General features: G+C 43.3%; 1 protein-coding gene across 2 annotated transcripts in view; it reads left to right on the top strand.

The window, feature by feature from the left end:
• The window catches only part of PPP1R42 (protein phosphatase 1 regulatory subunit 42), a 1,058,014-nt gene extending 1,031,117 nt beyond the window's left edge, over positions 1-26,897 (top strand). For both annotated transcript variants that reach the window (XM_069621142.1, XM_069621141.1), the window contains one exon: positions 26,389-26,897. In XM_069621142.1, coding sequence (XP_069477243.1) covers positions 26,389-26,473 — 85 coding nt within the window. In that variant the 3' untranslated portion in view covers positions 26,474-26,897. The remainder of the gene's footprint in view (positions 1-26,388) is intronic.
• Positions 26,898-27,574: the final 677 nt, after the last annotated feature.

The following is a 27,574-nucleotide window of genomic DNA, read 5'->3' as shown; positions in this document are numbered from 1 at the left end:
TTCAAGGCGTTCTTAGGTGCCACACATGTAACCTATTTCCCCCATTTCCGCGCCTCGTAACTCTTTCCCTTTCTTCCACACATTCTTCCATTCTTCTAATGCAGCCTTTGGAACAGCATCTGGGTGTATGTTAAGCTCTATATCAGTTGCCTAATATTACAAGTGGACCTGAAAGACCTTTTTTCATTTTGATTACATTTCCAGTTGGTCTTTTTAATGGTTGGAAAAATAGATTATACTGCAGCAATAGATGCTTTTGTGGCAGCAAAATCTAGGAGAGTGCTCTTCATTTAGACAATCATAAACACGATTTAATGAAAATGAATTCCTGTTTGTACTAATGTGATCTGTGTTGTTGTCTGCTTTTTACCTTTAAGTACAATTCAATGAAACCTTAGTTAAATCCCACACATAATGAGGTTGGGGAGGGATTGCAGAGCAGGGTTTGCACACACTTGCTATCATGCCCCATTCCATTTAGTAGATGACAGTCTAGTTCTAGTATTTGCTTTGCATTTTGCGACTTGTAGTCCAGGATTTTGCTGCTATAAATGTAGGACGAGAAGTCCCAGAAATCCAAAGGAAATAAACATTCCTGGACAAACATCTCTGAAGTGGAATGGGTCACGTTGGCGTGTATTTTTGGGTTTCAGAGCAAGGTGTGTGGAGGGAGGGCGCGTGGTAGTGTCTTGCCTTGGACGCGTTGTTGTGTAGAAAGAGCCCTGTTCATCAGTCATGCATAACGAAGAGCTTGGATTTCAAAATGGCGTCAGAGCTCCACGTCCATATGAGCACCTGATGAAAGGGATAGTGTTTAGCTTAAACATGTTCTGCGTACAGTACATAGATGTCAAACCGGATATATATGAACTATGGATTTTCTGACAGAATGGTGGATTCTTAAGAAACTTATATTCATTCATGTTATGCAAAATACATAACTGTGTATCCTTGAGTGCAGATGGACAATTATTCATTAACAAACTGTCCTGGGTTTTCAGACGCTCAAAGCTGCATAGCTCTGAATAAGATAAAATAATGTTGTCCAAATAATATTGCTGGATTCCGTTCGATTGCACCGGACAGTGGGCTTTCTTTGAACACAGAAAAATGTAGTTTTAAAAAAAACACTTTAAACCAAAAGCAACATATTGTTCTGCTCTCCAGCTTAACTCCCTCCATCAGGCCACCCACGTGAAGCTGTGGGACCCCCAACAACAGACTTGGCCCAAAGCCACCACACGTTATGGATTTTTAAGTCTGTTTTTTAATGTGTGGTCGATATGTGATCACATTAATTATACATTAAACAAGCACTGGCACAGTCAACAGTTTTGGATTTTGCAGAGGCATGCAATCTTAATTTTCCAGAGACGGCATAATGGTACTGGCTGACCATAAGATGGAAAAAGCTGCCATTTGGTATAGTACCTAGGCATCTCGGGTTGTTTTCAATAAGAGTTCAGTGCCAGGGACAGTGCAGGAAGTGGCGTGAGGATGGACATAGGGACTAGCATGGATAAAGGTGTTCAATGGGTGGCTGAATAACAACACCCACAGGCTGTGTTTCGTTCCTCACAACTCACTCCTCTTCTTCCCATGACAATAGTTTTGGTCTACAGGCAGCACTTTCAGGACCAACTAATGGCCCATGGCCCAGCACGAAAAAAGGAATTACATTAGTGGAGCATATCACATTGCACGTTTTCCTAACATGGCACGCAATATTTCAGTATCCAATTGAGCACGTCCACCACCCAGGCCGTTTTATGTAATTGACCCTCTAACTTATATTTGAAGTTTTCCCGCTTCCGATATAGTTAGATTGGAATGTTCCCAAAGCATGCGTCTGCATTAAAGATTTGTGTCTACCGCCGAGAAGCATATGCAAATTCTTGGTCTGCCGTCACGCGTGATCAGTTGTCTACCGCATTTATAAAGTATTCACCCAGTCTGACAGACTGACTCTCCAACAAAATAAAACCGTAGAAAACGACTAGTGAAGTATTATTTAATTGTAATATTAACTACTTCCCATAAATGGTGAACTTGTTTTTTAAAATGCACTTTTTAAAATATCATTTCTGGTCGGTAAATGCGTATTGACTTTATACAGTCAGTGGAGATATATATATAGTCCCTTCCCTGATGCTTTGATCCAATACTGGCTTTCTATCTGCCAAAGCGGGATCATGATTCCAGTTTCACTGCATGTCTGAATATGGAGGGCGGCCGCCCGCCATGCTTGGCTGCTTTGGCTCAGCCGTTTCCACAATGCTCCTTCCAGCAGCAGCAGCTATGCAAATGCTGTATTTTCTTTATAGCCCTGTGAGTGACCGGTGGAGGCAAATCATGGTTTAGTGAAGGCTCATACGACCCTTATGAATATCAACATAAGGTGCTATGTTGCAGTTGGAACAGTTCCCACTGGCTCATTCGAATGTTCACCGAGGCGTGTGACAGTCACCATTCTGTTGACATCTTGCTTAAATTGATCATGTTTTTTAACCTTGGTGCTTTTTTAAAAGGACTAAACAAAAACAATTCACTATGCCTTGTAAATTCGGCATAGGTATTTTTAGCACATACAAATATTATCTTGTTGGGAACTGGTTAGAGGCCATGTAGGCTGTGGATGTGCTGCGAGCCGTGCGCTGCTCAAATAAACAATGTCCAGACTGGACATTGGTCTATAGCTGCGCTCCCACCCGTGCACGGCAAGCCGGCCTTTATTGTCGTGGTGACGTCTGTTAAGGATTTCAATCAGGCGACGCACACCTTAGTCTCAGCCCAGTATGCAGCGTGCAATTGAAATGCTTATGTTTTAGATTAGATTCAATATTTAGATGGTACACCACTCATATCACACCCCCTTTTCAAATACCCCGGGTCACAATGGACCATGAACCAGGCCGGTGGGTAAAATTAATGTATTTATTTATTTGAAAAGTAAAATAGTTCATAAACTTTTTAATATGGGGCAGCAATCACCATGGGGTGATAATACAATAGGAGTGTAAGCAATGCGCTTAGTTAACCTTCTATTGACACATCTACAAAACACCAGGGCATAGGAGCACTTTTAAATTTTAGGTAAAATAGCATTTGAGTTAGAATTTCCACCCTGCATTGGTCCCTCAACCCACAGATAATCCATTCTGAGTGGATAAACATAAGCAGCAGGTAATCAGGAATGACAAATGGAAAACAGAATTGAAATCGGACCTTCCTTCCCCAAATAAGAGAGAAAAACAGATTTTAAACCCTGGCAATGCTAAAAATGACATTCGGAAATGGATGAATCAATGTGTGTAAAAACCTTGAAGCAAATATTATTCCTTACTATAGCAACCATGTAGAAGTACAAACAATGACAAGCAATGTATAACCAAGAGCATACAGTTTGAAAATGAGTGGCAGGTTTTGAAACATGTTTGCAGCAAATGACACTTCGGAAAATTAGCAAACTGCAATTCCCGCCTGAAATTACCAAAACGTTTTTTTATAAAAATGGGTAAAATAGTGTTTTTTTGTGTTGGGGTGTAGCTAAAGATAATAGGTACAATATGAAAGTGAAATTATTCCTCCAGCTGGTAAATTGAGTGAGTTATGTTAGATAGAGTCAGGTTCGTTTTTAGGAAAATAGAACAGTGAAAAACAGAAAATCGGCTTTAAAATGCATTGCAAATTTTACTTAAACTGGATTTTATGCCTAAGAAAAAGAGAATGCCACCCATGAATTTCCACAGTTACGCGGCCGTTGTAACCCTTCACATGGTGGACCCCGTTTCCTTTATGGAAAATTAATTTATTTAATCAAAATCGATAATTGCTTATGTCCTATGCGAAACAAAAATAAAGAGGAAATCGGCGGTGACACTAGGAATCAAAGGCGGGGTTTTACATATAATGCTGACAATTTTAACAAGATATCAGGGTCAGAATAGGATAGCTTATTGGGATAGGACAAAGCAAGGCAAGGTATACTATGAATTTCTATGGGTTCCTATTGATACTCACAGTCCACATTTTAGTTTTTGGATTTTGGACAGTCAGCGCTCTGGTCACCACACAGATCTGGTCTAACAAAGAACAGCAAGAAAAAATCTGCGGGACAGGATCTGCTGGGCATGGACTGGTTACCGGGTAGCACTTCTGGACGGAAAATTCTTTTCACTGGATAATATAGGTCATCAGGGTAGCAGGATGGCAGCTGCATGCAGTGAGTGGCAGCAAGCCAAGCTGGATCAGGATGCCAAAGGTACCGTAGTTTTATCCTGGTTAATGGGAGATTAGCAGGTTTTTAATATTGTAGGCCTTGCTGGAGCAGGATTAGCAATGCTTGGCCTTGTAGTTGGGATCTGGAGTCTGGATAGATGACAGGTACAGGAACAGGACGCTAATGCAGGAAAATCAGGAAGAGTGTGTCTGTGTCTAGGGTCTTGTCAGGGGCCCTTATTTATAGTGCAAAATAACATCATCAAGGTAGAGGCTGGGCAGGGTTAACTATGCATATCTCTAAACTACTTGGATTGGGCAGGGGAGCTAGTCTCCACCTTGCCCTCAACTGTTTGGGTTTCCAAGGGAATGATGTCAGGTTTATGTCAGGTTTACAATGTTCAGAAACTACCAGAAAGCAACTATCATTTCTTTCAAGGCAAGGGGGGTTTCCCATCGTAATTGAAGGTTTTATTGCCCATTACACTTGACAGGTTAGTGCCCCAGGACTTCTATTGTCCCAGCCTGGAGCACAGCCAAATGTCTGACGAGCGTGTGAACTTTCTTTGTCCTAGCCCATTCAAAGTTTTTCAAGCTGGCAATTTTCACGTACGTGTCCTGGATTTATGGTGTGTCTCCCTTCCTTGGGGAAGTTTCATGGCTGGCAACTGGAATGACTGTTTTTTCTGAGAGCTTGCAAATCCAGCCCATGTGTTTTAAACTCTTTAATTTCTTATTTTGGGTCCTGAATTAAACAAACCTGTGAAAGAAGATAGCCTATGTGTGTATTATCACCACTAACATAAACCCTTTACTTTGTTAAGTAAGCAGGCTTTCCTTCACAATTTATTTTTAAACAGGCCAATTTTTTCTTCAGTCAGCAAAGCCCATTTTCCCACATGTGTTAAAACTGCTAGCATTTCTTTTTTAAAATTCGGTTTTGCAGCTCCCTCAGCTGTCTTTGCAGCTGTAGTCATTTCCTTGCATGCAGGAGTTTTAGCTAAAGCATAGATACATTTGCCACTGACCTGGCTCAGACAGTTAAAGTCTCTTTGAACTGCTGGGCTTGGATACATTTTGGAAATAAATAAACGCGTTTGCCTGTGCGAGTGAAAGTAAAGTTGCTTATTGATTTCTCTCAGAGCTGGTTTGACTGGGCCTTCACTCAGGAGTTATGCCTGGTTTTAGTGAAGCACAGTGAAATATCCTGGGCATGACAGGGCCTTTTTACTCACAGTGGTTTCAGAATGAACTGATGGAATTAGCATCAAAGCAGCATTTTGAAAGGGTGAAAATGTTTCATTTAGAAGGGGAATTTTGGCTTTTGCAGCAAAGCAGTGCTGCCTTTCCACTTGATTCCGTATATATGTTTCAGAACACACTGGCATACTTTTTTAGTGTGTCCCCTTGTTCCATTTTGCCTGAAGTGTACTAGGCAGGATGATGCAGCCATTCTTTCTGTTGCTGCCAAAATGCAGTTTGGAGGTCCTGGTGTGCACAGGAGCCAGTACAGCCAGGTTGCTGTTTCTTTCTCAAATGCAGGTTAGTGATGTGGGGCAATGCTGTTGAGTGGGTCAATATATCCCAGACGTCACTAAACATCACTGCGTGTGAGCATGTCAGTGTATGGGTCGTAGTATCACACAAAACAGGTATAGGTATAAGGTCATTACTTCTTCTGTTTATTTATCAAGAACTATTATTGTGTTCCCTAAATCTCACTCTGGCCAGAAGAACATCCTGTCCCTCTGGGGTGTTCTCACTGTTGGTTGCGATGGTGTGCCGCCTATCTAACAGGATAGGTAAGGGAGTTGCACTGGCCCTATAACTACAATACGTTGTTTCTTCTGAATAAAAGGCTCAATTTGGAAACCTGTCCCAAAAAAAGAACGCATTGTGGATGTTGGTGAATCCTTAACATGGCTGCACCGCCCTACATACTTTAAATAACATTGCATGCCTCCCCCCAGCATGATTAAATTCCAAATGTCAATGTTCATAGGTACCACCCACATTAGGGCTATATTTACTGTCCCTCCAAAATAGTCTTTGAGCTTGCCTTAGTACGCCTCCATACAGTCATTTTGTTGTAAAGTTCCAATAAAGACCCTTGGAACGGACTATCGACTCCATAGTGGTTATTTGTGGCAGACACCCCGTCACAGGGGTCCTTTTCAATGAAATGGTAATTGCATGCAGGGCACCACCAACACTGGCACATATCTGTTACTGGTCCCCTGGCTGTAATTTCTACACTTTGAAACTGCAGTCTAAACGTTACGAGTAAATGAAGGTAAAATCACATCGGAGCTCATTTTGTCGAAAAGCATAATTTCCTGGATGGATTGCATACATTTTCACTCACGTGCACGCAGGTCCCCTCCTGCCAATTTCCGTTATTTGCACTGCAGAGTGTTTACATGACAGGTGGCGTTAACAATGATTTCCTATGGAAACTGCCTGCTTTTGCTGAAAGCAGGTGGTTTCCATGGGAAATACTTGGTTTCACACCAGCATTAAAATCTCATTCTGCCATGAAGCCCAGTTGTTTTCGAAGGTAGGGGGGCAAACAGGAAGCGCAAACGTAACTCTGTTTCTTTAGCTTCAGCCATCAAAAACAATGAAAATTCCCCAGAGCCTGAATGGACGCCTGTCTTTAGCATGTCCATTTACAGTCCGGAGGACTGGTAAAAATCCCACTTTACGCTTCACTTTTACTCCGCCTTAAGAGAAATAAAACACTGCCTGCCAATATGCTTTGAAAATGGTGGTTTATAATGTATTTCAATGGAGTCTGTCTGCTTACAAAGGAGTCCGCCTGCTTATTAGCAGATGTTAGTGAGAGGCAAATTTCATTAGAATCTTTGGTTTTACTCCTGCATGAAAATCGTATGCAGGTGTAAAACCAAATGCTTTCCTGAGAACGAGGAGGAAAGCAACGCTGAGATGTTATGTCCACTTTGCTGCCCTCCCATGCCTCAGGACAGATGTAAAATGAAGTGGACCACCAAAGGAATGTGTAAACTGCATGCACGCTTTCCTTTTAGGCTCCACTTAATTATAAAATTACCCCCTTGGAGTAGTATTTGCATATTAATGAGGTTTACATTTCTTATGTCATACACCTTATGCAGGTTTTTATTGACTAGTTGTGCATGCATGCTACAGCATCTGTATATGGCTTTTCACAAAAGCGCATAGTTTTAACCACCATTACGGCCAATGATGCTTATAAAAGCATTGTTTGCTGGAATATTTTCAAAAACATGAACCCCAAAACTAGAGCCCACTCTAGTATCAGTCCGGCCTTGATGCAACGTCGCATCAAGGCCGTTTCATGTCCTGTCAGGTACAACTCGTTCCTTCAACCTTCCAAAGTTGATACACTGATTGACATCAAGCTCAGTAATAATGAAACCTATTATTACAGTGCTAGAAAGCAGCAGCAATCAAGAATGTGTGCTGCCTGAAAACATTGTATTGTTAATAATGGAGCCCTCCACTGATAAATCACTTGGTAAATTGAACACTTAAGTGTGTACATATGGAACTTTACAGCAAAGGTTATTCAATGCATTCTGTTTTGTACACTTAGTCCTTGTTTTTCAAAAAGGCGGTAACAGTCTGAGGATGTGTTCTTCTGGGATGATATAGGGAGGGAAAAGTCCTGAGTAGAACAAAGGGTTGATTTTTTTTTGTTTTGTTTATTGTATTATAGCCGCACACAGCTTTTTACAATTCTATATCGCAGCATTTAATTTCACTCATACAAATTCTTTAAAACCATCATAACATAAAAATCACATTGACCTAAAGTGCGCAATAAATTACATTGTCATTTTTCCATTAGTTTGTTCTTAAATTATCAAACCTTTACTGTCTTTATTTGAGTTTTGAGTTAGTGATTTGAATCCAGTATGAGCCAACACCATGCACCTTAAGATTTCATATAGTGTCTGAGTTTTTCCTCTTCTCTTTGTTACTTTCTGTGAACTAATTTAGATCTTTGAAAATCTTCACGACTTCTATCGTTAGCCTTGTCTCCTGTCCCGACACCATTCTTTCCCAAAAGGAGTGAGTTGTCAGTGACCAACTACTGTGCACAAACCTGGCTAACCTTCAGATTCTGATTGCTTCTGTTCCATCACAATCCATCAAGTTGTGTTTTACATTTTTAACTCTGTGTGAATTACAGAAAGGGAAGATGTTGTTTGGATAACTAGCCTTGTGTCTTATATGTAGTATCTCTCTTGTCGGGAGGAGATTAAGACGAAATCTCAGAAAGTGCATTCTCTATTGATTGTTGGGGAATTGTTTTAAATACACAGCGCGCCAACCTCCAGGTTTATCTTGTGATGATAATGGTTGGTATAGATTGGAGCCTCTCACCGTACCTATAGTCTGAATCCAGTCGTTCCTTTTAAGCGCTTCTTTAATGTTCTGAGGATTCTGTATGAGGTCTAGTATATTGCGTTCACATTTTTGGAGAATTGAGGTCGCTTGTGACATCAATTTGTTAAGAAATGGGTTATCACAGTTTAATAGCATCTCATTAATATCTTCATACAGGGACTTTTTACGTGGGTCTACTATCTGTCTGAAGAGAGACAACACTTTCCACTCCACCTTATTAGAGTTTAGTGATTCTAGGCCCAACTCGTAGCAGAGTGCAGAGATGGGTAGCGAGAGAGGCAGGTTGAGAACCCCTTTCCAACGTTTGCCCTCTAGTCTTTCCCAGTTGATACTTTCTCTCATTGGATTTATGTCCATTCCATAGGCGATGAAAGGTATGATTTTTCCTATGTAGAATGTCACCAATCGTGTTATTGACAATTTGGCAATAAGAATTCAATTTGTTTTTCATTTGTGCTTTCAATATGAGTAGTTTATGTTCTAAATCTTGCACTAGGTGGCCTGCAGGTGGAAAACATCTTAGTTGGAAGGCCAAATATGTAACCTCCATTACAACTGGTATTTGGTGTTGTCTAGTTTCCAACTGAAACTTCTTTCTTCTTTTCCTGGATTTTTAAATTTAATGATGTTAGATTTGGTAGGCTTAGTCTGCAAATCCTTTTCTTTTGCATATATCCCCAGAGCTGTTAAGAGGCGTTGTAATCCTATTGGTGTATGATCTAGCAGGATGATGTTATCTGCATGGGCGATCCATGACAGTCTCTGTTTTGCTACTTTTGGTCCTGCTAGACCCATGCCATCCAAGCTTCTTGACAGATCTGCTTGATAGAAGTTAAACAAATAGAAGGCAAGTATACAACCTCACTTTACTGCTCTTGCATTTGTAATGCTTTTGCTTATTCTTCCTGATTAGTCCAGTCTGATTTATAGTCTGGTCTGATTATGGAGCTCAATCACTATCGCTGGGAGAGCGCTTGGTATTCCCCACTTTTTTAGCTTGTTCCACAACAGGTCTCTGTTGACTGTATCAAAGGCTTGAGAAAAGTCAATCAGAGCCACATATAGTGTATTGCCTCCTTTTTGGAATAACTCGCTGGTTGTTAAGCTTATTAGGGCACCATTCTGCTTCGGAAACCGATTTGTTGTTTCCGTAGTATCCCATTATCTTATGCCCAAATTTCAAGTTCTTTCAATATTACTCCCGTGAAGATTTTGCTGTTAATATCTAGAAGGGAGATTGGGTGATAGTTCTTCAGATCTTCCCGATCTCCCTTCTTACAGATGGGAATTATCACTGGTTTTCGCCAGGAATCTGGATTTCTTTTGTTTTTATCACCTCTGTAAATAGCTGACCATACTGGAATATTAGATTTTAGTATTGCATTGGTCAGCCTATTCGGGCCAGCAGCCTTGTATGTTGATAAGGTTTTTATCAAATCTATTATTGTTTCTTTGTAAATGGGTAGTTCCCAGTCTCCATTATATGCAATCTTTTCAACAGCTCTTGTGGATATCTTGAAGTGGATCTTTTGAAGTGGTCACTTTAGTATTTTTGCCACCTTTCTTCAGGGATCATGTTGCACTGAACATGACTTTGTTTAATTGTCAGTGAGTTGATAATGCACCAGTAATTTCTTGAGATGGTGTTGTTTACTGCCTGTAGCATGCATTCTCCATCCTTCTGTAATCACATTTGTTTCTGTACCTTAGACCAATTTTTATAGTCATTTTTCAATTCATGTACCGCTTGGTCATACTGTGTTTTGTTTACATGCAATTATTTGAGTTCACGCTTGATTTTTCATAACTCTTTTATCAACCAAGTTACTTCATCAAATGCATGATGATGTGGTCTTCGTGCATTACTCTGTACCTTGTTCTGTGGTGTGCCTAGGTCTCACCGAAAGTCTACGAAGTTCTGTGGTTTACATACTTCGGCGATCTCTCCTTCATTTAATGTGACTAGGCAATTTAGCAGTTTCTGATTCAATGTTGTTCCACCTTTTTTGAAGGTGGCCAATCTGATTTTCCTGTTATTTACTTGTATCTGTTCGATACAGTTATGTTTAACAACTTCAATTCCACAATTAATGGACACAGTTAACATGTTATGGTCACTGTTTTGATTTGCATTGATGCTGAAGTGTTGGCATTTATCAAACAGATCTCTGGACAGAAATAAGTAGTAAATTGCTGTATTAGAATTCCCATGTTTCCATGTGGGATTTGGTGGGATGTCCCCATCGATGTTGCCATGGTTTGCCATGATGAGATTCCACTCTTTGAGAAACTTTAAGCATTTCTTCCCATTCGCTGTTGGATTCCTTATGCAACCTCCTATTTTATCAACCGTGGTGATACATTGCGAATTCAAATCGCCCACTACTATGGTGTGACGTAACCCTATCTGAGCTTCTACTTTTGTGAGAATGTTGTTGATGTTTGGTAGAAACTCATTCAGCATGGAAACGTAGCAGAGTTCCAGTATAAATTCATCACCATTATAGTTTGTTGATGTTTATTGTCTCTTATTTCCATTGTGATGGCTAGTATTCCATTTATGTCATTACTCAGTATCTCCACATTTATGACAGTTGTATTAGGACAAGCAATTAGTAAGTCTCTTGCAGGTCTACCCTCATCTTTTCTAGTAGCAGCTTGTTTCACAATTGTATATCCAGCGCTAGAGAATTTTTCCGTCAGTTCCAGTTTCTTAAAAATGTGTGAGAGGATTTCTGGAATCAGTTCCCAAACTTTTGTTTTTTCATTCAGTAGTTGTATTGTGTTTGTTTTGTGCTGTTCCTCGCTTATGCTGTTGAGATTGCTTTCAGGTTCAGGGTATTCTCCTCCTCATTGTTTAGACACCTCCTAGATGTTATTTCACATTCATTCGGCATCTGAGTCGAAGCAATATAACCCAGCTTCCTACGTTCTTTATTTGCTACTAGTATTGCACTTGCGCCTACTCTGGTCTTCAAGCCCATCTCAGCCATATCTGTGCAACCGTGAATCAGGAATTTGACGTATTCTATCTCCGAGGATGAGAAGAGAAATAAATCTGTCACGTGTTTAAATATGTGAAGAATTGTGTTTCCGTAAAACGGTTTATCACCTCTCCCTTTTCTATGTAGTCGTTTCACCCATACTTTTGGTAATGCATATGGGCTGACATTGGTTGTTGTCTCTTTGGGTATTTGTATAAGCGTGTCTTCTTACTCCTCTAGTTTATCTTTGCATGTGCATGTCTTATCCTTTTTTGGACTTTGGTGTTCTAGATCTACAGTTTGTTCCTCTGTTGTTTTTTTGGCATTGTCCCTTTTGTTTTCAGTCGGGGCATCTATTACCACACTATCCTGCCCGGCTCCTTGTCTCCATTTGTTTTGAGTCTTGGCAGGAATATTGGTGCAATTTTTTGTGGTGCTTGTTTTAAGTCTGTTTGAATCCCTACAGTCTGTGCTAGTTTAGTCTTATCACCTTGGGTTTGCGTCTTGGGTAGGTCAGCGTCACCTTGATTAATTTCTTGGTCATCGATCACCACCATTGCAGCCTTATCTTTGTTATTAAGTTTCATCTTCTTTTTTAAGCACCTTTTCTGTACTCTTTGTTGATGATATTTTAAGTGTTTTGATCAATGGTGTTGTATCAATATTACTTATTAAAGGGTTATCCAACAAGGAAAATGTGCATTTTAATTCTGAGTTTAATTTTTGTTTTATATTCTGCTTAATGCCAAAATCCTCCGACTTCTTAGTTCTGGACCAGGGATTGAATACATGCTGCATGGTATCATCGTGTCCCCAATGCGAGTGTGTTTCTCCTGAGCTAAACTCCCAGCCTATATATTGCTGGGCCTTGGAACGCAGCCCAACAATAAACATATTGTGATGGCTCCCGAAAGGATCCTAAAGGACATGGCAATGACCCTGTTCACCTTTAACAAACTTGCACCCACAATCATGAAGCAACACAGGGTGCTCTGGTATTCTGCCCCTCATTGTTTAGACACCTCCTAGCTGTTATTTCACATTCATTCAGCATCTGAGTCGAAGCAATATACCACAGCCAAAGTCAAAAATAATACCACATTGTCATGGCACCAACTTAAATAGAGTCAAAACCTCCTAAATCTCAGTGGAAAATGCTCACTAGTGCCCATCTGTCTTTACCTACTGTTGAAGCAGCAGCCCCCCTCAGCAGAGTATAGTAAGGAAACCCAATTGTGGAGCCACCAATGCAGAATTCTCGCTAACAGAATACCAGCTTCTGAGGGTGTGCAATCTTGATATTTTTTTTATTTTTGCGATGCAAAATTATGGTGATTTTCTCTATCTAAAAGCAAGCTCTGCAGAACATGCCTTACTTCAAAAAAGTATATTTCCCTAATGTGTGCTCTGCTAGGCCTTGTCTACTGACACACTAGCAACTACAATGTGAATGGACAACATATCAGCTATATTGAAACATGTGCCTTCCTAAAACAGGCTGCTGGATTCAAATTCATTCCCAAAGCCGCAGGCTGCCTCTAATAGCACTGGTACCCATGTTTCCAAATACCTTAAACTGCATCGCCCCATTGCCTTGTGGCAGTTCTTTGGTTAAATATAAGTTTTAGCTATATCTGTTAGATGTAGTGGTATATGAGGAAATGCAATTAAAATGGTTAAAACCCAGTCTGATGTTATTTTTACTATCTACTGGGTTTCTAGTGTGACCTGCAACTGCAGAGCCATTTGTGTATTGCATCTGGCATGGGAGTGTCATCCACAACAAATGATGGGCCTCCCTAGGGTACCTTTTGTTCTCTGCTGGGAAGGCCTATCAGGAAAACAGGGCACACCTCCTCTAGGGATGGGGTGGGAGTGCAGAGCTTCAAGGGGCCTCTGTAACATGATGTGGTAGTCACACCAGGGAGATCATTATGGGAGCCCTTTTGGTCTGAGGCAGGCAGACGATAGTGGGAAGGACAGTGTAGCTGGGAGAGGACCCCCACACTAGAGAAGGAGCCAGCCAATTTGGATTTACCAGCCCCCCACATCCTTCCTGATACCTGCAGACAAGGCAATCTGGCAGCCGACATTAGAAGGAATAATCCTTGTTACAACAGCAAGGAGTTACCTCCTACAGAAAGCTTGGAATGGGCCAACTCAATATCGCAAAGTTACTATGTAGGAGGTAAGACGCCCTGCTTAATTGAATCACAGTTGCGGTCCCTTTGGGGAATCATCTTCTTGCTTCATTTGGTAGAACCATCTTGAAGAATCCTCTCTGAATCCTTTTGGAGCCCTCTTGAAGATTACACTGGAGCCATATTGGTTAAAAGGCATCCCAAAGTCCTGTCCATTGGATGAAGACAAGAAATCACCAAGGAGGGTGCAGACCCTCTCCCTAACTGCAAGCACATCTTTGGAGGGGATTAGTAAAGTTTGTCATGTATCTTGCATAATAAGAGCATTCAGGCACTCTCTGTTATACATTAATTTGGTATTGTATCGTACATGTGGACCTAGAAGAACATCCATAGAATGAAGTATCTTAAAAAGGCTATGTGGAGGTAGTAAGTAATGCTTTTATCGTAGTGTTAGGCTTACATTTGAAGTTAAAGCTGCAGCACTCAAAAACAAATAGTATGGGGAAATTGTTTAAGGTCAGAAAAGGGTTGTTTATGGCTGCTACTCCTTCTTATGTCCAGGGCTTCTTCCCCCTAATAAAAATATTTCAGAAGCATACTCTGTAAATAAACCAGAGCAGCCTCCATTCCATAGCCCGGAAGAAAGCACAACTGTTATACTCCTGAAGAAAGAAGCACCGAAATTAAGTGGCCATCATATCTGACATTTCCAGTGTTTATGGAATGTTGCAAATATCCCCTACTAGGAATTATTTCTCTGAATGTAATTTCCCCTCAAAATTATGGACCCCCCCAAACTTTTTACTTTTGGTTGGCTATCCTGGCTTGACCTTTTCCATTGAGGCACAGCCTTCAGCTGCGCTCCCGTGGGCTTTTGCTCATTTGTAATGGGGAAACTGAAATGTCCTTCAGGCTGTCAGTAGTTGGAAACTATGTATCCCTTATGTTAGGCAGAAACCTGTGCAGTTCCCTCTGGGACCACTGCAAAAGATTTAGGACTACAGGTGTTTGGCAGTAAACCCACTTGGTAGCAGTCTGTACCACACAGATTCACTTGGTAGCTGTGGCTGAGCAGTCAGACTTCCCTCAAGAAGAGTTAGGAAGTATACAGAGTATTCACAATAGGTCAAGAGAACACAGTAGAACAAGTAAACACTGACCAGGGCTTGGTGTAAAAGAGATATAATTATTTATTTAAAACCACATCTAGAAAAACACACAGGCACTAATAGTAAGCAATTCAAAAACACGGTCACTAAAAGATATACACTCCCTTAGAAGAATATTAGACAAGTCTTAAGTCAGGCCCCACTTATTTTCAGACAGCGGTGAGCGCTTAACGTAGATGGCACTCTAATAATTCGTTTTTAAAAGGGAGAGAAAAACAGAGAATAAATTGTAACAGATCCCAACACTTTTTCACAAACACAACAAGAGAGGAAGGCAAAGAAACACTGTGAGTTTAGAGTCAGAAGGCCGGATCCACTTTAAGAGGATCAAAACGAAATGTGTCCAAGGTCACACGGTTGCAGTGCACAAGAGTCTCGTAAAGGTTCAAAAAGGAGTTGGACCAAAGAAAGGGACCAGTTAGAGGGTCAAGGCGGCCAGCCCAGTCCAGAAGGTTAAGGGGTTATTATTACCTTGTAGGAATCTTTAGAAAGGGAGGCCTGGCGGACACGGTACCTTAAAGTGGTGAGAATACTCCAGCGGGGGCAGTAGTTCCTGGCAGCGGTTGCAAGTTGGTGCTTCGTCCGGGGGAAGAGAGGATCTCGTCGGGGAGGAAGACAGGAGTCCGTTGCACTGCCAGGGAAGAAACCAGCCGCGGAGTTCTCAGGTAAAAGGAGCGATCCTTTTATTCGCGGTCCAGTGGTAAGTGGCTATCCGGTTGCCGGGGTGCTTGGCACGGGCAATTCGACCACAAGCCGGTCTGGGGTGCGAAGAGAAGAAGGTAAACTGGTTGTGCCCACCAGTCAGGGGAAGAAGCCTCTCCAGCCGGGAGATCTTCTCTGTCGTCGGGAAGTGGTGAGTCGGTTCCGCAGGGCTCCACCGGTGGGGTCGTCGTGGTAGGTCAGCTCAGCTTCTCCCTTGTCGGATTCTCAGGTCCTGTGGCGACTTCTGAAGTTCCAGTCCCCAAAGCCCTGCTTTTATGCAGCACACCCCCATTCACTCAGCCTAGCTGTCAATCAAACATGCCAAGTGGTGAGCCGGCCGGCTCACCACTTGGGCCAATCACACAAGAGTGCGACTTGAGTTACCAAGGTAACTCAGTCCAGGGTGCCTAAAACCCCCTCCTGCACCCCCTGTGGTACCCAGACAGAGTGGCACCACTTTTGGAGGTTTCTGTGGAGAAGCCCGCCAAAAAGTGGAACAAAGGGCTCGACTTGGGTTGGAGTCACAGAAGAGAACACAAACGCCATTTTAGAATCGAGTCCTGGCAAAAAATACCAACCGGCGAATTAATATTAATTAAATAAACCGGCGGTATGTTCGAGGCTATGAGAATTAAATAATTAAAGTTGGTAGCCTCGAACAATGGGAAAATCCCATAGGAATATATTTGCGGTCGAATATAAAAAGTAGTTTCCACTGCCACCAGCCAAAACTCGATCAGGGGGGACGGAGACGTGCCCCCTCGACTACCAGACCCTGGGGCAATCGAATTGCCCCGACCAGTACGTCCACAATATGATGGTCTGTACCGGTTTCTGTTAATAATTTTGGACTAGTAAAGCCAATGGTGACTTTACATGCCCTGGGAGACAGTAGTCAGTCCCAGGGTATGGAGTCTATGATGGGGTGTCACTATGACACCCCTGTGTTACGGCACGGAGGATGCTGTGTAACACACATAGGAAAAAACACATGAGACCCTATGGAGTAAAGGACCCCATAGCCCATAAAACACATTGACAGTCAAAGGAACACCATAAATCATGTCCAAGAGTGGGAGAAAAAAGAGTCTCACTCTTGGCAGGAGAAAAAAACAAACTCCAGAAATCCAGCAAAGCTGCTGGGGGACTCACTAGGTTAGGAAATTCAGCCTGAAGAGAGAATTCTCCCTAACACCTTAGTCTTTTACTTTGTTGCCATTTCTGTTGCGAAGTGACTTGCAGGCTTGTCTTGAGTTGCATCTTAAGTGTATTCCAGACACTTAGGTTACAGTTACATTAAGACAAATACATGAGAGTATGGACTGAATGAGCACTGGCCCCATCACCCAGGCATGAGAGCTCTAACTGCCTGCCTCAGTATGGAACCCTCAGATCAACATTCCATCATTCACACAGCAACACTCCATGTGAAAACACAGACTCACAGCATGACAGCATGACACAGACAGTCACTACATAACACATCTCCTTCCCTTACCAGACCCACACACGCACACAGAAGGTCACAACATAACACATCTCCTTCCTTTACCAGACACACACACATACATTGAGACAATCACAACATAACACTTTGCCGGACCCGTCTCAATGCAACGCATCACCATCTAAACCGGAGGCAAAGACAACACAGCACTACTCACAAATTCAAACGCCAAATAGACTCAGCCAACTTAGCCAATACAATTGAATACTGCAGATAACCATGAGACACTGGCCAGGCATCCCAAACCCATCTGCGTACCCAGCATTTGACCACTGACAACCCGATGGCAGTATTGCATGAGTCCGCCATGCCAAAACCGACACTCTGGAGAAGGCACATGCTTTGGCACAACAACATATAAGAGAATATCACTTACGAAGGCGCTACCTCCTTTAACAATTGTGAAAACAATCCAACGTGGCACTAATCCACTCTGATACCAGGCCTACTTCATATTAGCAGAGGCGCTACCTCTCTCACATCACGATGTTCCACAAACCGGAGGCGCTACCTCCCTCAAGTACATTTGCGTCCATGCACACCAGAGGCGCTACCTCTCTCCAATACAATTTTTCCCAATAACTGGAGGCGCTACCTCCCTCAAATACCCTGGTGACACTCACAATCAGAGGCGCTACCTCTCTCAAACACCAATTGTGCCACACTCACACTGGAGGCGCTACCTCCCTCAAATACCTTACTGACACGCACATCAGAGGCGCTACCTCTCTAAAGTACCAATTGTGCCACACAAAGTGGAGGCGCTACCTCCCTCACATACACTTGCATCACACTCACCAGAGGCGCTACCTCACTCTACCATGATGCATACATCGGAGGTGCTACCTCCCACAAAATACACTAATGTCACACTTATGAGAGGCGCTACCTCACTCAAATGCCACTAGTGCAACCCAAACCAGAGGCGCTACCTCTCACCACTACCTAGCGACAGTCACACCAGAGGCGCTACCTCTCACCACTACCTAGCGACAGTCACACCAGAGGCGCTACCTCTTTTAATTACAATTGTGAGACACACACACACCAGAGTCGCTATTTCTTACTACTACCTCAGTGTCACCCCACACCAGAGACACTACCTCTGCAGTGACAACCTGACTCATACTATATCTCATAACAGTCCTTGGTCCTTGTGCATCCAATTCACATCCAACCTCAATAGAGTCAGGCACATTTACATATTTGCATGTACACAGCAAAAATAGCAATGTTATGACTGCAGTATACTAAAACATCTTATAATTTCGTCCTAAAAGTCCATTGTCATCTTTTGACCATATGACATAACTTTGTTCCTAAAAGTCCATCGTCATCTTTTGACCCTATGACATAACTTTGTTCCTAAAAGTCCATGGTCATCTTTTGACCCTATGACATAACTTTGTTCCTAAAAGTCCATGGTCATCTTTTGACCCTATGACATAACTTTGTTCCTAAAAGTCCATAGTCATCTTTTGACCCTATAACATAACTTTGTTCCTAAAAGTCCATGTTGCAATAGCAACTAAACTCCTGAAAAGCTTCAAAAGATTATGCTAGCCCATTCTTCCGTTAGCGCTTCCTTCATTTCAACACATGCAACTCACAAGCACCTCACTCATTACTTTTAGAAAAGCACATCTGACTTCTGAAAGTAAACACAACTTTTCTAAAATTCCATGGCTGGCATGCAACTTTATTCTGCAAAATGCGCCATCATATTATCACAAACTCACAGTGCTTTACCTTGTATTAACCAACCACCTCATCAACAAAAAGGATACATTATCCGTCCTTTGTACAGACCGGACCATCTCCGTATCATCTCTTCTTTAACTTCAACACCTGCATGTACTCTTCGATGCAGTCACAAACAGCAAGGCTTTTAATTCGCTTTCTATTGATGATGCAGTCATTACGTGACACAGTGTACTGGGAGAGACACCTTAGCGTGGCTCTACACTGCTCTGGCCTGCAGGGCTGCTATTTCACCTGTTGACCACTACTAGACGTCCGTAACGGTGAAGCAGAGTGGCTTTCTTCCTCCCTTAGAATATGTCAAGCCACTCTTATGCACGACAGTGTCTAATTGCTAAACTCCCCTTCGCATCGGTTTGATTTCCGATGCCTTCCGAATGCCGTCACTGCAAAACTTCTTTTCTCCTTCGCATCCGTTACAAAGCTTCCTCTTGTACCCTTCCGGACGTGGTCACATGACACCGTCACGTCGTGAAGCATCTATCTCTCTTCTGTTATCGCTTTAACTCTAAAGGCTTCCGATTGCTACCACGTGAGACAGTCACGTATATTTCTCAATGGAACAAGTCCTTTACTTTACAGCTGCTTTGCTTCCTGTCTCACACTCAACTTGCCACGTACCAACCGCTTGAGAACTACAGAGTCTTGGAAAAAGAAAATAAGCTACGCCTGTCACAACTTTACACGAAACGTTGGTATCCTTCCGTTCCGTTTCTCCGCCAGCTCCCCCTGTAGGTAGTGTGACGTCACTAGTCACAACTTGACAGCAGAGCAAGTCTGAGCTCCTGCTAACCAACGGTCATTTTATCAGAGAGAAACTCAGTCACAGAACCGTAACATTTCATAAATTCAAACTTTCCCATTGTTATGACTCTGTAAGGTTGAACTTCCCTGTTCCACTTCTGTTTATTTTCCCTTTCATTATGAAGGCAGGTTTCCTTTTTATCTCCTTAAGGGAACATACATCAATGGGAGGCGTAGCCAGCTCTTCTTTGCCACTTGACAAACTTGACTCTCCTCCCTGCCATAGGGCTGCTTCACTTTGGGGACTTAGCCCCCTTCCTGGGCTTCCCTCCTAGATCCTACTTCTTTCTTTAACCCCTTGTGTCCAGTCCACCTTCCCTCGCTGCCTGTGGACTGCTGCAGTTCAAGGCACTGGGGCATTCTTACTCCTCCCTTCCTTAACCCTGGGTGAGGGGTGTTGTCTTACTTGTATCTTTGGGGGCCAGTGCTGACCACCACTTTGTCCTCCTCTCTCCTGCACCCCCCGCAGCAGGTTCCTACAGATAGCTTCTTTCAGATGCGCAGATTCTTCTTTAGAGACCAACTCGTCGTCAATGTTGCGAAGTGACTTGCAGGCTTGTCTTGAGTTACATCTTAAGTTTATTCCAGACACTTAGGTTACAGTTACATTAAGACAAATACATGAGAGTATGGACTGAATGAGCACTGGCCCCATCACCCAGGCAGGGGAGCTCTAACTGCCTGCCTCAGTATGGAACCCTCAGATCAACATTCCATCATTCACACAGCAACACTCCATGTGAAAACACAGACTCACAGCATGACAGCATGACACAGACAGTCACTACATAACACATCTCCTTCCCTTACCAGACCCACACACACACAGAAGGTCACAACATAACATTTCTTGGTAACTTTTTATCAGTGCATTGCACCGTGCACTGGGCTCCTTTTGTTTTATGGCCTTAGACACCCTGTAAGGAATTTCTGGTGAATGTACAGGTGTGCCTGGACAAACTTTTGGCAACAGTTTACTTTTCTGGTATTTTAACTACTTTTTATCAAACCATTCTGCATTTACCGCAGATGGCACATCACAGTGGCCAGTGCCGAAAATGGCTGTACCACGTAGTCTTTTGTTCTGTCCTTTGGCCACCTTGTCCCTTTTTCTTCCCCAGGTCGAGCTGACCCGGGTCTTCCTTATTTGGGCATGCAGCCTCCCTCGGAAATCGCATCGTTCGCGGGCTCCTGCTTGTCATGTGCGCTACTGTCCAGGAAGAGAGTTGGGAGTGGCTGGTCCCAATCCACACTGCTGGTGCCAGGGTGTCTGGTGTGCATGAATACATCAGGACCACAGTGGACCATGATTGGACTATGACTGGCGTGGATGCAAGGGAGCAGATCTTCTATTGGTTGTCCATATTCGATCACGCATCGAACTTCGGATAAAAGAAGGGGCCCTGCATCCATTCCAGGTCAATTTACAGTGGTGCATCTTGAACTACCCAAGGAGCCAAGTATCCTGTGATCTGAAGCAGACCCGTGGACCGGCCGGAGATGAGCTGGAAGGTTTCGCACCATTATCCTGCAGTTGTCCCGTCGGACACCTGTTTCATTCTCGACCTTAGAAAGTCTGCACATGCCCTTCTACCCTTTTGAGTTGTGGGAACAACTATTCTCTGTGTTTCCTGATTTCGCACCAAAAGAGCCTTCTCGGAAGTGTTCCTGCGCCATCCAGTGAACTGGCCAGCTCTGTCCCGGCACATCGCATAGGAGCGCTGCCCTTTTTAGTTGAGGCTTGAAACATTGGGAATCCCTAGCTTGTGGTTTTCGACACACTCACACCAAATTTCAAACACCTGGCTCTTCTGGGCTGCGAACTAGGAGAGTGTGTCATGCCACAAGCCTTTGCGGTCACTGCATTGTGGTGACGGTCGCTGTGGGAGGCTTTGCCGCCTTCTCTGCTGTGCCAATACGCATAGTTGGATGAAACCACTGCACAGGAACACTGGGACATAATTTACACAAGCACATGCGTGACACCCAATATCCCCCAAAAAAAGAATGATCAAACCCATGTGTTGACCCCTGGAAATACCCTGGCTCGTGTAAGCCATTATTGTTTGTTTATGTTTATTAGGTTTATATAGCACTTTAATCCAAAGCACTTTACAGTATAACAACAAGGTACAATAAAGAAAGAAGCATATATGCAATCATGAAGCAAACCAGTGAGACAATATGTAGAACAATTTACTTAGGTGGAGGGGGAGAGGGAAGGGCTAAGGGAAAGGGAGAGGAGGTAGGTAAGGAAGGTTACAAATAACTGATTTGAGATCAATGGGTGCGAGGAGAAGGGGAAGGGAGGGAAAGGAGATAGGAAGGGAACAGGGGAGTTGGAGAGGGGAGAAGGTAGGGAAGGAAAGTCAGGGGGGAGTGGAGGAGAAGGGCTTTTCAGGGAGGTGCAGAAGGATGAGTAGGTGGGGATGGAGTGGATAGAAAGAGGTAAGGAGTTCCAATGCAGGGGGGCCAAGAGCTGAAAGGAACGGAAGCGTGAGGAGGCGCATGGGGCAGGGGGTACAGTGAGTAAGAAGAGGTCCGCCGAGCAGAGAGAGCGGGAGTGAGTGTAGAATTGGAGGAGAGAAGAGAGATGGGGGGGCGAGTTCATCGAGGGATTTGAAGACTAAACAGAGGAATTGAAATTTTAGTTGTGAGAGGAAGGGGAGCCAGCCAAGCTGAGAGAGTGAGGTGGAAATAGAATCGCGAGGACCGAGGTGACTGACAGTACGGATAGTGGAATGGTATATGGATTTTAGGGGGGCCAGATGAGTGGCAGGGAGTCCAAAGAGGAGAGAAGAGCAGTAGAAGAGGTGGGAGAAGATAAGGGAGGAGATTAAGAGTTTAGAAGTGTGGAAGGTGAGGGAGGAGCAGATCTTATGGATGTTGAAGAGATGGTGCCGACAGGCGCGAGAGGTGAGAGAGATGTGGTTGGAGAAGGAGAGGGAAGAGTCAATGTAGGAACCAAGGTTGCGAACATGGGTGGAGATGGGGAGATTGGAAGGGGGAAAGTGGATGAAAGGGGGGGTGTAAGGGAAAGCGTATTAGGAGGAAAGAAAAGGACTTTGGTCTAGTCAGTGTTGAGGGAAAGAAAATGTGATGACATCCAGTTTTTGATGGCCGTAAGGCAGGAAGAGATAGGGTGTGGTGGAGGTCGGGAGTGAAAGAAGAGAAGGAGAGAAAGAGTTGGGTGACATTAGCGTAGAAATGGTGAGAAATGTCGAAAGAAGAGATAACGGGGGCAAGAAGGCAGGTGTAAAGAGAGAAATGAAAAGGACTGTGGGTTTGTGGGTTTGAAGTCGGAGCAGAAGAGCATTTGGGGCCTGTTTGAGAGCAGCGAGAGCAGGCTATGGAGGAGAAGAGAAGAACGAGGCTGGGAAGATGAGTATAGAGGAGGAGTGTACATAAGGGAGAATATGGTTGGAAAGAGGATTGTAGATGAAGAGAGGAAAATCATTGAAGGGATGATAGACTGGAGGGAAGGATGGTGGAACATCCGTAGCAGAGTGTAGGAGTTGTGTAGTATGCAAGAAGAGGAGAGGATGTGAGATGCCAAGGAGGAGGAGGTTAGTGGAGTTAGTGAGGGTAGGAGGAACATCCAAAATCAAGGAAATGAGATTGAAATGTTTGGCAAATCAGGACATAGGGTGCACATAGGGGAGATGAACTGTTGTGTCCAAAGGGGATGAACCTAGAATGGTGGAGGTACGAGCACACAGTGAGGTGTTGAGGTAGCACAGGTGGACATTAGGAGGAAGGATGCTACAGCAAGTCCTCTTCAAAGCAATCATGCTTTGGGAAAGCAAGGAAGAGGGAGAGGGTGAGAGAGTGGGCAGAAGTGCCAGGAACCTAAGGAAGGAAGGAAGGAAGGAAGGCAGTGTGGCCCTTTTGGCAAAGACATACAGGAAGGTGGTGGAGCATGTTCCTCTTGAGCCTAAAGGAGGAAGTGGAACAGCTCTCCCGCTTCTTACTCAATTGATCGACCAAGGAGCCTGAGAAGAGGTACAGAAAGCTGAGAGACTGCGAGTAGCCTGGGAAACGCTTCCCAAGAGTCTTAACAGCGGACATTGTTTCCTTTTGCCTTACTTTACTAGAAGACATCTTCAGGCACTTTGATTTGGTAACCCTCTTTGCTTCCTGAGGAAGGACTAGTCCCTTTTGCTCTGAGACAAGACTGGTTTCAGACCGAGAATACCTGTTACCCTGATAATTAAGTTCAACTCTGGAAGCATTATTCTGGAAGCATTATTATTGCGAGTAGACAGACCAGAGAAGTCAGTTCTGGGTGGCAAATGTGACACAGTGTAGAAGAAAGACTACTGTCCAAAGGAAAAGTCATCCCAGTTTTTTCCCTTTATGAACTCCAAATAAATTGTACCCTACCAACAGACAACCAGTTGTCTGGTTATTTTTAACCCAGTCAGACATCATGACTGCAATTCATTAAAATGAAAATACACACTCATACTTTGGGAATTGATTGTTTCCTTAATTGTCAGAGCCAGTCAGCGTGCCTGCCCCTCTTTGGTTGAGCCTTATAGGAATTCATGCTCCCTATCTATAAGGACGCTTAAGTGCATGTTATACATTTAGTAGTTGACGTAATGTAGCATCTTGTACCATCCATTTTGTGCGATAACCAACAGTAGAAATTGTACAAGATATTTTTATTGCAACCCTGATTTCTGTGTTTTTAAGTGTTTTTCTTGCTAATTGTATAGGTGGGGGCTGGCCCAGATGCACTCAGATGGCTGTGGGGATATTTAACTGAATGGCTAAGTAACACACTTATAGGATCACACTCTCTATTGCTTCCTTTCTTCCCCCTATTTCTTCCACAGGTAGCTTGCATCACTAAGAGGGGTGTACTGGGCTACACATTCATCCTTGCTAGTTATCGGTCCAATCACTGGTCCTCTCTGGGCAACACATTCCTTCTAGAAGCTCATGCCAGGGCTACGGCCCCGATTACCTCTTTCTCAGGTGGAACTCCAGAACAGACAAACCTATGTTCTCCATAGGCAACACATAGAGCGGGGTTCCGTTTCCTAGCAGAGAGTGGGCCCAGTGGACCCCTGACATCCAATATTCCTCCAGTGACTGGTAGTGCGTGGCCCCTTACGTGGACAACTTCTGCAACACTCTGATAGTCTGATGTGCCTCTTTGCAGAAGCAACTACCTCTCTTCCAAACCCTCACTTAAGTAATGCACATCATTAGCATGAACCTCCTCTGGTCTGGGCCACCACACCCCAGCTTCTGAATTTCTCGGGTCAGCCATGCCACCTTCCTGCCTAGCGGGGACCCCACACTCTCTAGGCTGTACCAGGGGAATGAGGTCACACATCCTGTAGTGTACATAAAACGAAGATTTCACTTTACATGGGCCTGCAAGCTGCCCTGACCCTGCTTAGAAAATCACAAACTCCTACAGCAAAATGCGTGCATTAAACAAATACATGATATACCCAATACATTTAGTGCCATCCCAAAGGCTACACCACGTTTTCAGAGTTCTGAACAATTCCTTTGAGTTTCTTTACCACAAACAATGAGGTGGAAAGATTAGATATTGTATCCTTTGTATTGTGCTTGTTTTCTTTAATAAATACACTAGTCGTTTTTAAGAGGGAGGTTTAATCGAGGTTCGTGCGGATCGTGCTTGGGCAATCTCAGCTTTTTGAATGCCAATGATCAGACAGGTGTTTGTCCAGAAGCATGTCCATGATGGAGAGGGCAAGGTGGCTGTTTTTTTTATCATTGAGTGAAATCTGGCTGCTAGATCCAGTCGATCACTGGACTTGAGCACGTCCTTGATTACTAAATTAAAGGTGGCCAAACATTGATTAGGCCAAGGCCCCATGGAAGCAGACTGAAGAGGGTCACGAGAAGGGACAATGTGGGAAAACGGCTCCCATTTGTCCAGTGGTGGTTTTTATCTAAAAACTAAAATCCTGCCATTTTGCCTCATTGTAGATTGTATGGAGAAAATGTATATGTCTTTTAACTCCTGTAGACCCTTCCTTACTGCCGATAGCTGCCTCACCAATGCAAGAGTGCTTATTGGCTCGAGATTGGACTACTGCAATGCCCTATTTGCAGGGACCTTTGTGAACAACATCAATAAACTCCAAATCATTCAAAAGAATTCCTGCAGGGCTGCACTAAACATACCAAATTGGGAGCACATTTCAGCTTCAAGAAGAAGTGCTCTCTGGCTACTTATTAGTTAGCACATTATGTTCAAGACCTTAGCCATTATGCACAAATGTTTCTCTTAACTTGGCCCCCGAGGTACCTTTAGCAAAAATGTACTACAGCTCAATCTTCAAGGTCTACCCTCTCCTCCTACTCCCAACAAATTACCATCCCAAGATTCAGGAGAAAGAGATTGTGGGGGGTGGGGAGGATCAGCTTCCCGATCATCGCCGCCAAGAATTGGAACTCCTTACCTGTGACACTGAGATCTGAACAACCTTACTGGACTTTCCGGAAACATCTTAAGACTTTACTCTTCTTCCCGAAGATCCCAATTGTCTGAACTTTTCACATGTGCCTATCCATCCATATGTTTCACATTTGATGCCACTGTCTGTAACCAACGACTTGAATGCCCATGGGTTTAGAGCGCTTAAGAAATGGAAACATAAACATGTAACTTTCTTTTTTTATTTATTTTTTAATAGGCACTTGGTTTTGAAGCCACCGCAGACTGCACCATCAGGGACGGGTGCAGGGGAGCCTCACTTCCTCACTTATGCAGCTTTGTAAGAACACCTGGAAGATACAGTTTCTACCAATTGGTTCAAGACGTTTTTCTGCCTTCTGGGAAGCCACAGATAACCACAGGGCATTGCCTCTAAGGGCGGCGCAAAATTGGCCTACGTTATGACTTCGATATTTGGGGCCTGTTTTCTAAGACATATCTTACTTTTAAAACACTCATATTTATTAGTGCAGCTTCAAGTTCGAGATTAACAGAGGAAACCCATATGCAGAAGAGACAGCGGTGTGGGGCTTTGAGGACAGACAGGAGATGAGCTTCTTGCAGCCTCTGACCCTGAAAAAATCATAATATGCCTGAAATTATGAAATAATGCTACAGTATTTTATTTTTCCCTTTTATGAACTGAGTTCTGCTGCAATATGCTACCAATAAAAAACGTCAACAATAGAAAATGGCATGACGTTATTCAAAAGAATTGTGTTGAATGTTATTTCACTGCATTCATTTCTTAGACACACAGGTATGCTTCTCTTGAACTGCTGCCTTCCCATTAAATACTCAGTATAAGTCCTGCATTTTTTTCTACGTTTCTCAATGTCACCTGGTAGTGGCTGTGCGCGGACTGCGTGTCGCCTTTCTGAATGATTCATAGCTGTATAGAGCTGGCTTGTATACATGTATACAGCTGTAGTAACGGCGACCACTGGATGTTTCCTACGATGGTACTACAGTGCTATTTACTGTATGCTCTCGAAGGAGTATGTAGTATGTTTGTGTCACCTAATCACCAGAAGCAGAAAAGGAATCTGTCTGCTTTGCAAAGCCGATTGTTAAATCCCTCTCACGTAAATGGGCATCTCCTAGTTGGCAGATGTGATAGAGAGCCACAGAACACAGAGGAGTCATCAGTATGTTTTAATCTTTATTATATACAAGAGGATGAGGGTGGGTAACTCCTTTAGTGCCTAGGGGAGTTCTTTCATAAGGAATTTCTAAGGAGTAAAGAATACTCATACTAAGGATGCCAGGATGGGATAAATCAGAGTAGTTCAATAACCTAGCTGTGGGAACCTTGATCTTCTTCAGGTTGCCTAAAATAACAAAATAGTCTCATGGATACAGCACACAGCTCACTTCTGGTCTTC

Source organism: Ambystoma mexicanum, chromosome 5q (assembly GCF_040938575.1).
Source record: "Ambystoma mexicanum isolate Mex_15411 chromosome 5q, UKY_AmexF1_1, whole genome shotgun sequence".
Taxonomy (NCBI): Eukaryota; Metazoa; Chordata; class Amphibia; order Caudata; family Ambystomatidae; genus Ambystoma; species Ambystoma mexicanum.
This window is presented reverse-complemented; position numbering and strand designations above follow the sequence as displayed.